At 42.5% G+C, this 11,535-nt stretch overlaps 1 protein-coding gene across 1 annotated transcript; it reads left to right on the top strand.

Moving 5' to 3' along the window:
- The first annotated feature begins 2,265 nt into the window (after positions 1-2,265).
- On the top strand, positions 2,266-10,891 carry Rpp40 (ribonuclease P/MRP subunit p40). Its single transcript, XM_052728717.1, has 8 exons — positions 2,266-2,423; positions 3,896-4,040; positions 4,706-4,774; positions 6,072-6,167; positions 6,805-6,930; positions 8,936-9,134; positions 9,243-9,377; positions 10,671-10,891. The coding sequence occupies exons 1-8, from the start codon at positions 2,301-2,303 to the stop codon at positions 10,867-10,869; spliced, it is 1,092 nt and encodes a 363-aa protein (XP_052584677.1). The 5' UTR covers positions 2,266-2,300; the 3' UTR covers positions 10,870-10,891.
- Positions 10,892-11,535: the final 644 nt, after the last annotated feature.

The raw sequence follows: 11,535 nt of genomic DNA on the forward strand, positions 1-11,535 counted from the left end.
CAAGAAGAATGGACAGCTGAATTAAAAAACCATCAACAATTTCCAGAATTTAAAATCCTGAATCATGACATGACACTAGTGGAATTCAGGTGTTTCTGGTACATGGACTACTCTCACTCAATGTGAGGTTGAACTGTTGACCTTGTGTCCATCCTACTTCACAAATGAGTCTGTCAGATATGCTAAGCCTATAGGCTGAAGATGATGCCCCAGCACTTCGGAGAAACCTCAGGTGACTGTCCAGACAGCTGTCTGTTTCTGTCAACTCACAAATTTTTTGGAAGTTGCTTATGTGCACTTCCTGTTTTTATTTTTGTTAGCTAATATTATTTCCTTCTTGGGTCTCTGAGGGAGTTGAAGATTAGTTAGTTATAGTTGAAGTTTAGTTAGTTATAGTTGAAGATTAATTAGGATACATTTTGGACTTACCAAAGTAGGCTAGATAATGAAATTATTTTCTCTGAATTTGTCAAATACAAATGGACTAGACATTGTTTAGGTATTTATTACTTGTATATATTGTATATAGTTATTGTACTTTTGTATATAGTTTTTCTTATATTAGTTATAAGCTTTTTCTTTTTTTCCTTTTTATTAAAATAGAAAAGGGGAAATATGGTGATATTTTATTTGTATTAAAATATTATTTGTATGTTAATAAATAAAGTTGCCCGGGGGTCAGAGCTATTAGCAAGCCATAGGAAAGCAGGGCAGTGGTGGCGTACGCTTGTAATTCCAGCACTTGGTAGGCAGAGCTGGGTAAGTCTCTGTGTGTTCAGGGATACAGCCATTATTGGATACACATGCCTTTAATCTTAATACCAATCATGGAAAACCTGGAGGCCTATACAGACAGGCTGTGAGGAGGCGGTCATGTGGTTGGGTTTACAACCAATGAGAAGGCAGGACAGGAACTCTATATAAAGACTTTACCACAGGGGTAGCTCTGGTTTGGAGAGGTAGGACCACCGCAGGAGGAAGGGTAAGGTTTTAGCTCTTAGCTCTGACCTCTTGGCTTTCTTCTTTGCATTGGTTCTGTGTTTATTATTTAATAAGAAGGTTGGATACATCTACAGAGTGCGGTGCTGGGGACTGAGCCTTGGAGAGTTAGGGCGCTAGGTCAGAAAATACAGCAAGTAAGCCAGTAAGACATCTTCAAATCAATAGATACCAAAACTACACACGGAAATGCAAGAAACAAGAAAGAACGTGACAACTCCTCCAAACAACAACAACAATAACAAAACAACTATCCAGGGGTGGTGGTGCACACCCTTCATCCCAGCTATTGGCCAAGCTTTCAAAATTAATAATAAGTCTCCAAGTCATTATTTGGGAGCTGACTGGAGGGACAGAGAAAGACTCGCTATGGAGTCCCAGGTCATTCAGGATATATAATGAGACCCTGTCTCAAAACAAAACAGTTTCTGGATTCAAAGATCCTGAAACAGGTACAATGCTGGGTTAAAATTCAGAAGTTTACTAGTAAAAATACTTTAAGACCTCAAAAAAGATTCAAACAAAAAGATTAATTAAGTCAAGGGCCTGGGGAGGAAAATCAGCTGCACACATATGCTTAGCAAAATAGATGAGAAAAATCAACAATATGGCTTTTTAAAAAAATCAGCTACATGGGAGTACAATTCAGCTGAGATTTTTGGGGAAAATCAAAAAGCAAAGCAAATGAGTCCTGTTGGAAGTAAAAATTAGCTAAAATACCGTATTTTCTTCCCTCGCAATTTCCTATACCTCTTGGGAAGGCTCAGTGAAAACTTAGGGGCCTGTGGGGGTTGTGCATTAGGAACTAGACCATGTGAGGAGTCAGGAAAATAGAATGTGTGCCCAAAGCAGGTGAATTTCCTGACTGTACTGGACCTTCCCTCTGTTTTATCATCCTCTCTGATTCCTGCTCAGGTACGCACTGTTCTTCCCTGAAGAAACTTTGTGGGATGGAATGGATGTGTCAGGTTCTCAAGAACCTTCTGGGGAAGCTTCCGAGTTCTTTACAAATATAAGGAACCCTCACTCTACTCCTAACCAAATCTCCTAGGAACTGACAGCAGAGGGGAAGGAAAGAAGGGTTAAGGGCGTGGTGGAGGGAGGGGCGTGGCATCAGAAAGGGGCAAATGGTACAGTGAGGGGCGGTCCGGGAGGCGGGGCGGTCCGGGAGGCGGGGCGGTCCGGGAGGCGGGGCGGTCCGGGAGGCGGGGCGGTCCGGGAGGCGGGGCGGTCCGGGAGGCGGGGCGGTCCGGGAGGCGGGGCGGTCCGGGAGGCGGGGCGCGCCTAGACGCGTGATTAACATGGCCACGCTGCGCCGACTGCAAGAGGCTCCCCGGCACTTACTGGTATGTGAGAAATCCAACTTCGGCCACGACAAGTCTCGCCATAAACATCTCGTGGAGACGCACTATCATAATTACAGGGTAAGTCAGGTTCACCCGGCCTCCTTGGGCTGGAGAGGTTTAGGGGAGAGCTTCTCTGGTCTTCCCCGGCGGGACCTCCTCGCCTTGCGGGGGCGGGCAGAGTCCGTCGCCAGGCATGCTGGGAAGTGTAGTCTCTTCAGTTTGCCGAGCACTTTTCTTGGAGGGGTGTAGGACTACAACTCCCAGGTGCGCCGGACACGGGGCGGTACTCCGCCCTTCAGGAACAGTGGAGTTTTTGGTGTTCATTTTCTGAGTTCGGCTGGTTAATGCCGGGTTCCGGATTGAGTCTCCCACGGCCCGCGGTAGCTAGGTGAAGAGTTGGGCAGGCACGGAGGAGTTAGAAGTGTGACCTGAATAACATGAAGCTGCCTTTCGCCCTAAATTTGGGCTGGTCTCTCCGTAGCTCAGTTTGTGCCTCTTTCCAAAGCATCACCGGGTTTGACAACTAAGGAACTCCAAAAAAACTACCTCAAGACGACAAGGGCTTAACCATTTTACACCTTAAATATCGGCTTGATAGGTTTCCCAGAGACATTAACTGGCGTCCTTGCCCCTCAGGCACAGACTGGTTGTTGGAGCTTTGCGGGACGGACTTCAGATGTGCCCTTGGGGATCATTTGAAATCCGCGCTGATTTTACGTCTCTGCTGTGTTTGAAATCTCATCCCTGCGGTCAGGGGTGTATTGCTTATCTTGTCTGGCCTGTTATGTTCGTCTGGGAAATGGAAGCGTCCAGGGGCACTTCTGTTTCTGTGTAGCTTCTTACCAATGGAATGTCCCTAAACTCCCTGTGCTCCCAGGAGCAGTTCCTTTGGTTTCAGTGACTCCAGGGTAAACAAATCAAGGCATGTTGAATTATACTATACTTCCTTGAATATAAAGTGTGAAGGACATAGCATGTATTGTTTGTGCAAAAGATAAACTTTAAGCAAGACTTGCATTACATTTCTCCTTAGTCTCTCGCCTCACATTGCAATGCAGAAAGGAAAAAACTAGCCGGGCGGTGGTGGCGCACGCCTTTAATCCCAGCACTCGGGAGGCAGAGCCAGGTGGATCTCTGTGAGTTCGAGGCCACCCTGGGCTACCAAGTGAGTTCCAGGAAAGGCGCAAAGCTACACAGAGAAACCCTGTCTTGAAAAACCAAAAAAAAAAAAAAAGCAAAAAACTGAGTAATCAAATGTGTTTGCCTGAGATTGATAGCTTAAAAGATTTGTTACCCAGCAGGGTAGTGCATACCTTTAATCCCAGGCAGAGGTGGGCAGATCGCTGAGTTTGAGGCAAGCCTGACACACAGTTTCTTTATGAGAAAAAACCTTGTCTCAGAAAATAATTTAAAGAAGATTTGTTGTCTGTGTTTGTATGTCCTAGTAAAACCTGTAAAGGAATAACTAACAATTTTCATATTTCACTTCTAAAAACATAGTGTTAATCTTCATAAAATATAACTTTGTTTATACTTCTACGTTCCAATAGGTTTCATTTCTTATTCCTGAATGTGGGCTGTTATCAAAAGAACTGAAAAACGTGGTCATGGAAATTGGGCCCTATTACTCTGTGAAGAACTTACCACTTCATGAATTAATTACACATGAGTTCATCCACACCTTTGTAAAGAAAGGTAAGAAAAGGCATTTAGTCCCTCATTTGAACAAGGCAAGATGAAGAGCTATAGGAAGGCCATAGCAAAATACAGGAGTTCTTCAGTTGTTTTCAAAAGGACCTGTAGAGACTAGACCATGTGGTTAGCTGCATACATCACTTCTCCATCTATCAGAATTGTTTGTTCTCCTCTTTCCTGTGTCCTCTTTAGGTGATGGCTACAGATCTTACAAATTTAATTAGCCCTTCCAACAACTCAAGTGAAGTAGGTTAAATCTCTACTTAGCAGATGAGGAAGATTAAGTACCTTTTGATTATTAACTTGGTTGAGTAGTTTCTGACTCGTAATTTAGAACTTTGCCTCAAAGGTTTGTCCCCTTGCATCATCTACTGTACACTGTTCTTTCTGCTAGAATCCCCAAGGTTGTGGGTTCTATTCTGAGTCCATTCTCAGCCTGTTGATAGTAAACTTGCACAGAAAGACCCTGCCTATATTGATATAGCTGGAACTTAGCATGTGTATGTTCCAACTTATTCCTGGTCTGTATTGGGTTTATTGAGTGGCTTAGAATAGTGCTAGTTACTGAATATTACCTACCTGGAAAATTTGTTGTCATGTTAAAATAATTCATTAGCAAACATTGCAGGGTTGAGTTAATTCTTTTTCTTGAATTTCTCTTACAGGTTCATTTTCTGCATTAACATACAATACAAGTATTGATGAAGATAATACTGTTGCCCTCCTACCAAATGGTGACAACATTCATTTTTTTAACTTATTTTTTTCAATTATAAAAGAAATCTGTATGGTTAGAAAAAACAAAATTAAAAAAATTAAAAAAAAAAACTCTAGGGTGTAGAGAGATGACTTAGCAGTTAGGATCACTGGCTGCTCTTCCAAAGGACCAGAGTTCAGTTTCTAGCACCCACTTGGTAGCTCACAACTGTCTGTAGTTCCAGTTCCAGGGGATCCAGTGCCCTTCCTTGTCTGGCCTCCACAGGCATCAGGCACATACATGATGCACATGTGGGCAAAACGCCCATACACATCAAAATGTAACATAATAATTTTTAAAAAGTCAAATCATGCAGTTCTAAACAGAGTGAAATGAAGCTCCTCCTTGAGCTCTAGACTTCCTTCTTAGATGGAGCAGTTTTCCAAAATTTCGTATGAATTTATAGCATAACGTTTTTAACGTTGGCTATATTACCTTGTTTCTCAGTAGTCTTATTTCCCAAGCTGTATGGCATAGACATGTTCCTTCATCAGTGCAAATAGTTGAGACTTAGAACTTTTTGATTTGTTTTGTTTAGAGATGGGATCTTACCATTTAGCCCAGGTTGGTCTCAGATTTTCATTCCCATCTGCCTTAGCTTTCCAAGTGCTGAGATCACAAACATGAACCAGCACATCTCTACTTAACTCTAACATAGTTTTTAAATGACTTGAAGATATTTGAAGTAGGGGCTGGAGAAATGGCTCAGCAGCTAAGAGTGCTTACTGCCATTGCAGAGGACCCAGGTTCAGTTCCCATTACCCACATGGCAGCTCACAACTCAAGTTCCAGGAGATCTGACACCCTCTTCTGACCTCCACAGGCTCTTTGGTGTACTTACACACACCCAGGCACACAAATACATACAACATTAAAGTAATTTAAATTTAAAGAAGAAGGTATTTGAAATTGATGTACAGACCAGAGTTTGGTGGTTTCTTCCTTAATACAAATATAATTATTTCTAGTTTCACTACTGTAATATCTGCATATGTATATATGATAGATAATGTCACCAAGCATGGTGTCTCACCTCTGTAATCCCTGTCTTTGGAAGGATGAGGCAGGATGATTGCCACCCGTATGAGGTCAGCCTCAGCTACACAGCAAGTTCCAGGCCAGTCAAGTACATGGCTAGATAAATCCGATGTGTTACGAATAAGTTCTTCATATGTACTTACACTGCTGTGTCATTGCCCAGTGTTCTACCTTCCTTAGAGAATATCAGCCATATTTTAACATCTCTCATATGGGAATTATTATTTGATTTATAGGGAAATTAATTTTATCACTGGATAAAGATACTTATGAAGAAACTGGACTTCAAGGTCGTCCATCTCGGTATTCTGGCAGAAAAACTATGAAGTTTAGTAAGTATTATGTGTGCTCCGCTGGTGTCTGGCAAGTCAGTTTTCTTGTAATAAATGATAAGTGTTTGCCACACCTCTCATCTCTGTTCAGAAAAGGTAGGGCTCTTTCTTGCCTTTGAAATCCTGACTCAAGGAGCTGGTGGTTGGGTGTCCCAGAGGATCCGTTGACACGGTTAAATTGTTTCTCTTAGCTGTACACGGCATTTAATAAGGGTTGTAGAACTGGACTGGCCCCTTGCATGCAGTGGAGAGCAGCAACTTAGTGTGCTTAGCACACAGTTTCTTTATGATTCCTAGTAGGAATTCACTCACAAGTGAAGGGGTGGTTTTGATGGCACTGTCTGGTGGGAGCATCAGTAGCCAAGGCTGCCACATACACACAAGATTGAATTGATCCCCTGAAGACCTCTTCCCTTGATCTTTGACCTAGGAAGACTTAAAGTATTTGAAACAACTGTAGCTGGCAGCTCTCAACACTAGAAATAGCCCACTGAGGGATATGTTTTTCATGAGGCAAAAGGGATGAAGAACAAAATAATCTGTACTATTTATAAACTTAACAAAAATTCTGATGTTTCTCTACAGTGTAAGCTATGTATACTTTGAATGAAACATGTATTCCTTTTTCTACTTTAAGTTATTTCCATTGATTTAATGGATTTATCCCTTAACCTGGATTCTAAGAAGTATGAAAGAATATCTTGGTCCTTCAAAGAAAAGAAGCCTTTGAAGTTTGATTTTCTTTTGGCTTGGCATCATACAGGTATGAAGTATAAATTGTATAATGATACAATGATTTTGACATCTTATTATTGGAGAGGTGTAATGGAAGGTTGAGTTGTGATGGATCACTGTGATCAAGGAATATTGTTTATATAGGTGTGTGGCATTGTGAAGGAGCTGTTCTAGCTTTATAGATGTCCGAAGCACCTTTGGTCAGGGAAACCTAGTTCTGGAGCAATCTGCCCCATCTTGTTGGGTTTTCTGCAGATGCAGAGATGCACAGTGACTTCAGAACACCTAACCTGTATCTACTCTCTTCTTTCCCTCCCATATACCAGACATGGCTAGAATATTTTAAAGCAGCATCAGTTATATGAGTGTGATATGTTTATCATTATTGCAGGATAGTACCCCAGACAGGCTATTAAATGTCTGATAGCATTTGTTCTGACTTTTAATTGATTAGAATACTGAATTTAGTGCCAGCTTTAATGTTTATCAAGTATATTACAACTTCCACATGTATTGCTCCTTTTAGAAGTCTATCTTTGGCCCATTACCAGATTGTAACAAATCAAATCATTGGGAATTATGGTGGTGTGTTATCACCTTTAGAAGACAGGGAAACAGTCCTTTTTGGAACTCTACCCATCTGTCTGCTCCTCATGGAAAGTTCTTGGACTCTGTCGGCCCTGGATGACTCCTGTCTGTCCAAATTTCATAATGCTTGATGCCTGTCCTCCTTTTGCGTATGGTAAATATACAAGAGGAGAAAGATATTTACTCATGTTTCTGACACTTGGCAACTTCTCTGAGGATTGTTCGTGCAGTGGGTTCTGTATAGCTACTAATTACTTCCAGAGAAACTAAGAATGGACTGAGATTTTACCCTGCCTACCAACCAGCGAAGTCAGCCACAAGTGCCGTGGGTCAAAAACAAAGGATTTGATTCATCACAGTGGTAGCAGTTGACCAGTCTAGAAGCCCTGCTGGCAAGCTAATAGTGTCACTCTCAGGATAAACCAAAGGCCTGAGAACCCGGAGCCTGATATCCAGGAGTAGGAGAAGCTGGGTCTCTCAGCTCCAGGAGACAGCGTGAATTTACCTTGCCTCTGCCTCTTTGTTCTGTCTGGGCCCTGGATGTTGGAATAACTCACATGTTTACCACCCTAAGAGTGGGGCTTTCCTACTCAGTCCGTGAACTCACATGCCAGTCTCCTTTTGAAACGTCCTCACAGACACACCTAGAAATGAGCTTAACCACTAATCCAGTTTGACACCTAGAATTAATCAACACATAAGAGAATTGACATTTGCATAAGCTCACCAAATCCCAGTTGGCACAGAGTGTCACAGAGTTGTTTTAGTAATGCTGGCATGTGCAGTGGGTTGCATTGCAGAACAGGAGCATAGAGCCCAAGGAACCCAGTTGTTTTATAGTGGGAGTAAGCCTATATGCTCTGCCCACAGATAGGGGGTGGTGTCATTATTTCTCTCTTATTGGACAGTAAGCCAGCCTTCCCTATGCTTTGGAGGAGGAGGTGTGTTTCTGTCTTCCAAGGTGGTTGGGTGCACAGACTTCTCTGAAAATATAGTGGATTTTCCTGGGTCTTCAAAGGGATAGTTAGCATGAGATTCTACTGTCATTCAGTTCCTCTGCTGTTTCCTGTTAGAGTGCACAAATAAACTCCTTTCTGTAGAGTTCACTAACCTTCCTATGTAAGGAATACTTTGAGGTTTATATATGAAGTGGAAATTTTCTTGTTAGGGTAAATAAAACCCTAAATAAATAAATTAGAATGCAGCTTTGCCTAGCTTCCATGTTACTTAATCTTACCAGTTCCCTGTAACTCAAAAGGGAATCGGAAATGTGTTGGGCATGGTGATACATACGGATGAAGGGAAGGGAGGTAGGCAGGAGGATCCTGCATTTGAAGCCAGCTACATACTAGACCCTGTCCCAAAAATACACAGGAGAAGACAAGGGAATGGAGTTACATCCAGTTATAACAAGGCTGACTTAGCCTTATTTGGTATGTTTTAAGGTGCACAGGAATCAACAGTGATGTCATACTTCTCCAAATACCGAATTCAGGAGCATCAGCCCAAAGTGGCAGTGAGCACTGTGAGAGAGCTGCAATGTCCAGTGCTGCAGAGCAGCTGGATTGCAGGAGAGCCGGAGGAGGCCTGCAGTGCGCCCGAGCTCTTTGACTGGCTTGGCGCTGTCTTCTGCAATGCGGATCTGTGGGTATATGAGCTCTGGAGTTTGTTGCTTGTCTTCAGTAAGTGTCCAGTACTTTGGATGTGGTTATGTAGTGATGGTAAATGCGTTTTCTTTCCTTTTTATGGCAGAAATAACCAACCTTATAATTTCATATCAACCTACTGCTGTCCCCAGCCAAGCACAGTGACAGCCCAAGCTTGTCTGTGTACAATCACAGGTTTCATACTGCCAGAGAAGATACACGTCCTTCTGGAACAGCTGTGGTGAGTATTGACTGTGTGTCTCATTTGTTGGTGCTGCATTGGGGTGTTAAGGACTTTCGTTAGTGTGGTACAAGGCAGAGCCCCTCACACACATTTATCCCGTTTTTCATTACTTGGACTCAAAAGTATAGTAACATTTTAAATGTCATAAGTATTCATTAAAAACAGCAACAGAAAAAGAACTATCTTTCTTTAAGATTTGTTTTATTTATGTGCACATGTGTGAGTGCCAGTGAAGACCAGAAGAGGGGTTCAGATTCCCTGGGGCTGGAGTTGTAGACAGTTGTGAGTCTACCTATGTGTGTGCTGGGAAGCGAACTTGGGGTCTCTGAAAGTAAGTGCTTTTAAATACTGGGCCATCTCTCCGGCCCTGGCATATTATTCTTGCTGACAGAGAAAATGCTATTTGGAAGTACTTAACCCTTGTGGAAAGAGAAAGCAGAGCCTCAGTAGGCCTCTTGAAACAAGCTGCTCAATTTCCTGGTTATGTTTTGAACCATTTTGATAAATAAATAAATAAATGCACACACTACTTGAAAACACTTCAGTATTCTATGGGACAAATTATGTTCTATGTTAAGTTAAAGAATTCTGCAGATCTTTCATTCAGAATTAGGCGGGAACTTGGCATGGTGGTGCACACCTTTAATCCCAGCAGTTGGGAGGCAGAGGCAGACGGATCTGAGTTCAATGCCGCCTGCTCTACATTGTGAGTTCTAGAACACCTAGGGCTACATAGAGAAACCCTAGATTTTTTTTTTCCTTCCATGCTAGGAATAAAACTCAAAGCCTTGAGCATGGTAGGCAAGTGTTAAGCACTAAGTCCCCACCCGGCAAGATTATTACTCTTCGTGGGAGAGAGGCCAGCAGGATAGCTCAGTGGGAAAGGACACATGAGCCAAAACTGAGTTTGGTTCTCAGGATCCACAGAGGACCTCACAGGTGTCTTCTGACTCCAACACAGGCATACACACATTTAAAACAAACCAACAAAACCCTGCCTAAATAGGAGGGAAACTATTAGGTAACTTGGGTGGGGTAGAGGTTGTTCTCTTGGTCTTAACTGGGTTTTCCAGGCTGTAACAGCTGCTGAAGTTGTTTTCTGACTGTTATGTTAGTTAATCTTTATGGAATTCATAATATAGCACCAAGTATTTAATTCACATAGCCTGGTTTTTATGAATCAAAATAGAGTCTCAGCTTAATTAGATCATCAGAAATACCCCTAGTCCAGGATAATTTCTTTAATGTGGACATTCCTGACCTCTTATAAGAATTTTCTTTCTTTTTCAGTCACTACTTTGATGAACCAAAGTTAGCCCCATGGGTCACCTTGTCAGTTCAAGGCTTTGCAGACAGCCCTGTCTCATGGAGAGAGAATGAACATGGCTTCCAAAAAGGAGGAGAGCATTTATACAACTTTGTGGTTTTCAGCAATCAGGACTATTGGCTTCAGATGGCTGTTGGAGCGTTTGATGACTGTCCACCATAAGAAAATGCAAAAGTTAAAACTATGTTTGTTTGTTGTCAATATTTCCTCATTGTGGAAGGGTTGTGTGTCATCCAGCCTTGTCATAATAATTCACTTCTCAGATCAGCATTTGCTTGCTGTCTGCAGTGGCCCCTGGGCACTGGCTGCTTGTCCAGGGAATAGCTCTGAGCTGACTTTTCTCTTGAGCACAGGGTGTTGCTTACTCCAGAGTAGGGTAAGCTGGAAGATAGAGACTGATAGGATTGGACCAGTTAGTGAATTTTTAGGTAAAAAAGGAATCCTTATCCTTGGCAGGCCCTGTAGCTAGAATTTTCCTGCCTGGCCCACAGTCAGGACAAATCTCTGTCACCCGCCAGTCCCACAGCTGCTCAGACCCAACCAAGTAAACACAGAGACTTATATTGCTTACAAACTGTATGGCTGTGGCAGGCTTCTTGCTTACTATTCTTATATCTTAAATTAATCCATTTCTATAAATCTATACCTTGCCATGTGGCTCGTGGCTTACTGGCATCTTCACATGCTGCTTGTCATGGCGGTGGCTGGCAGTGTCTCTTCCCACCTTCCTGTTCTCTCAATTCTCCTCTCTGTTAGTCCTGCCTATACTTCCTGCCTGGCCACTGGCCAATCAGTGTTTTATTTATTGACCAATCAGAGCATTTGACA

Source organism: Peromyscus californicus, unplaced genomic scaffold, assembly GCF_007827085.1.
Source record: "Peromyscus californicus insignis strain IS unplaced genomic scaffold, ASM782708v3 Scaffold_8__1_contigs__length_139910024, whole genome shotgun sequence".
Lineage (NCBI taxonomy): Eukaryota > Metazoa > Chordata > Mammalia > Rodentia > Cricetidae > Peromyscus > Peromyscus californicus.

What these genes read in the sequence shown, in the direction of transcription:
- Rpp40 (XM_052728717.1), top strand. Translation starts at nt 2,301, where the DNA reads ATGGCCACGCTGCGCCGACTGCAAGAGGCTCCCCGGCACTTACTGGTA. An exon ending in GTCTTCTGCAATGCGGATCT is followed by an intron (nt 9,135 to 9,242) that starts GTGGGTATATGA and finishes TTTTTATGGCAG; the next exon opens with AAATAACCAACCTTATAATT. An exon ending in GTCCTTCTGGAACAGCTGTG is followed by an intron (nt 9,378 to 10,670) that starts GTGAGTATTGAC and finishes TTTCTTTTTCAG; the next exon opens with TCACTACTTTGATGAACCAA.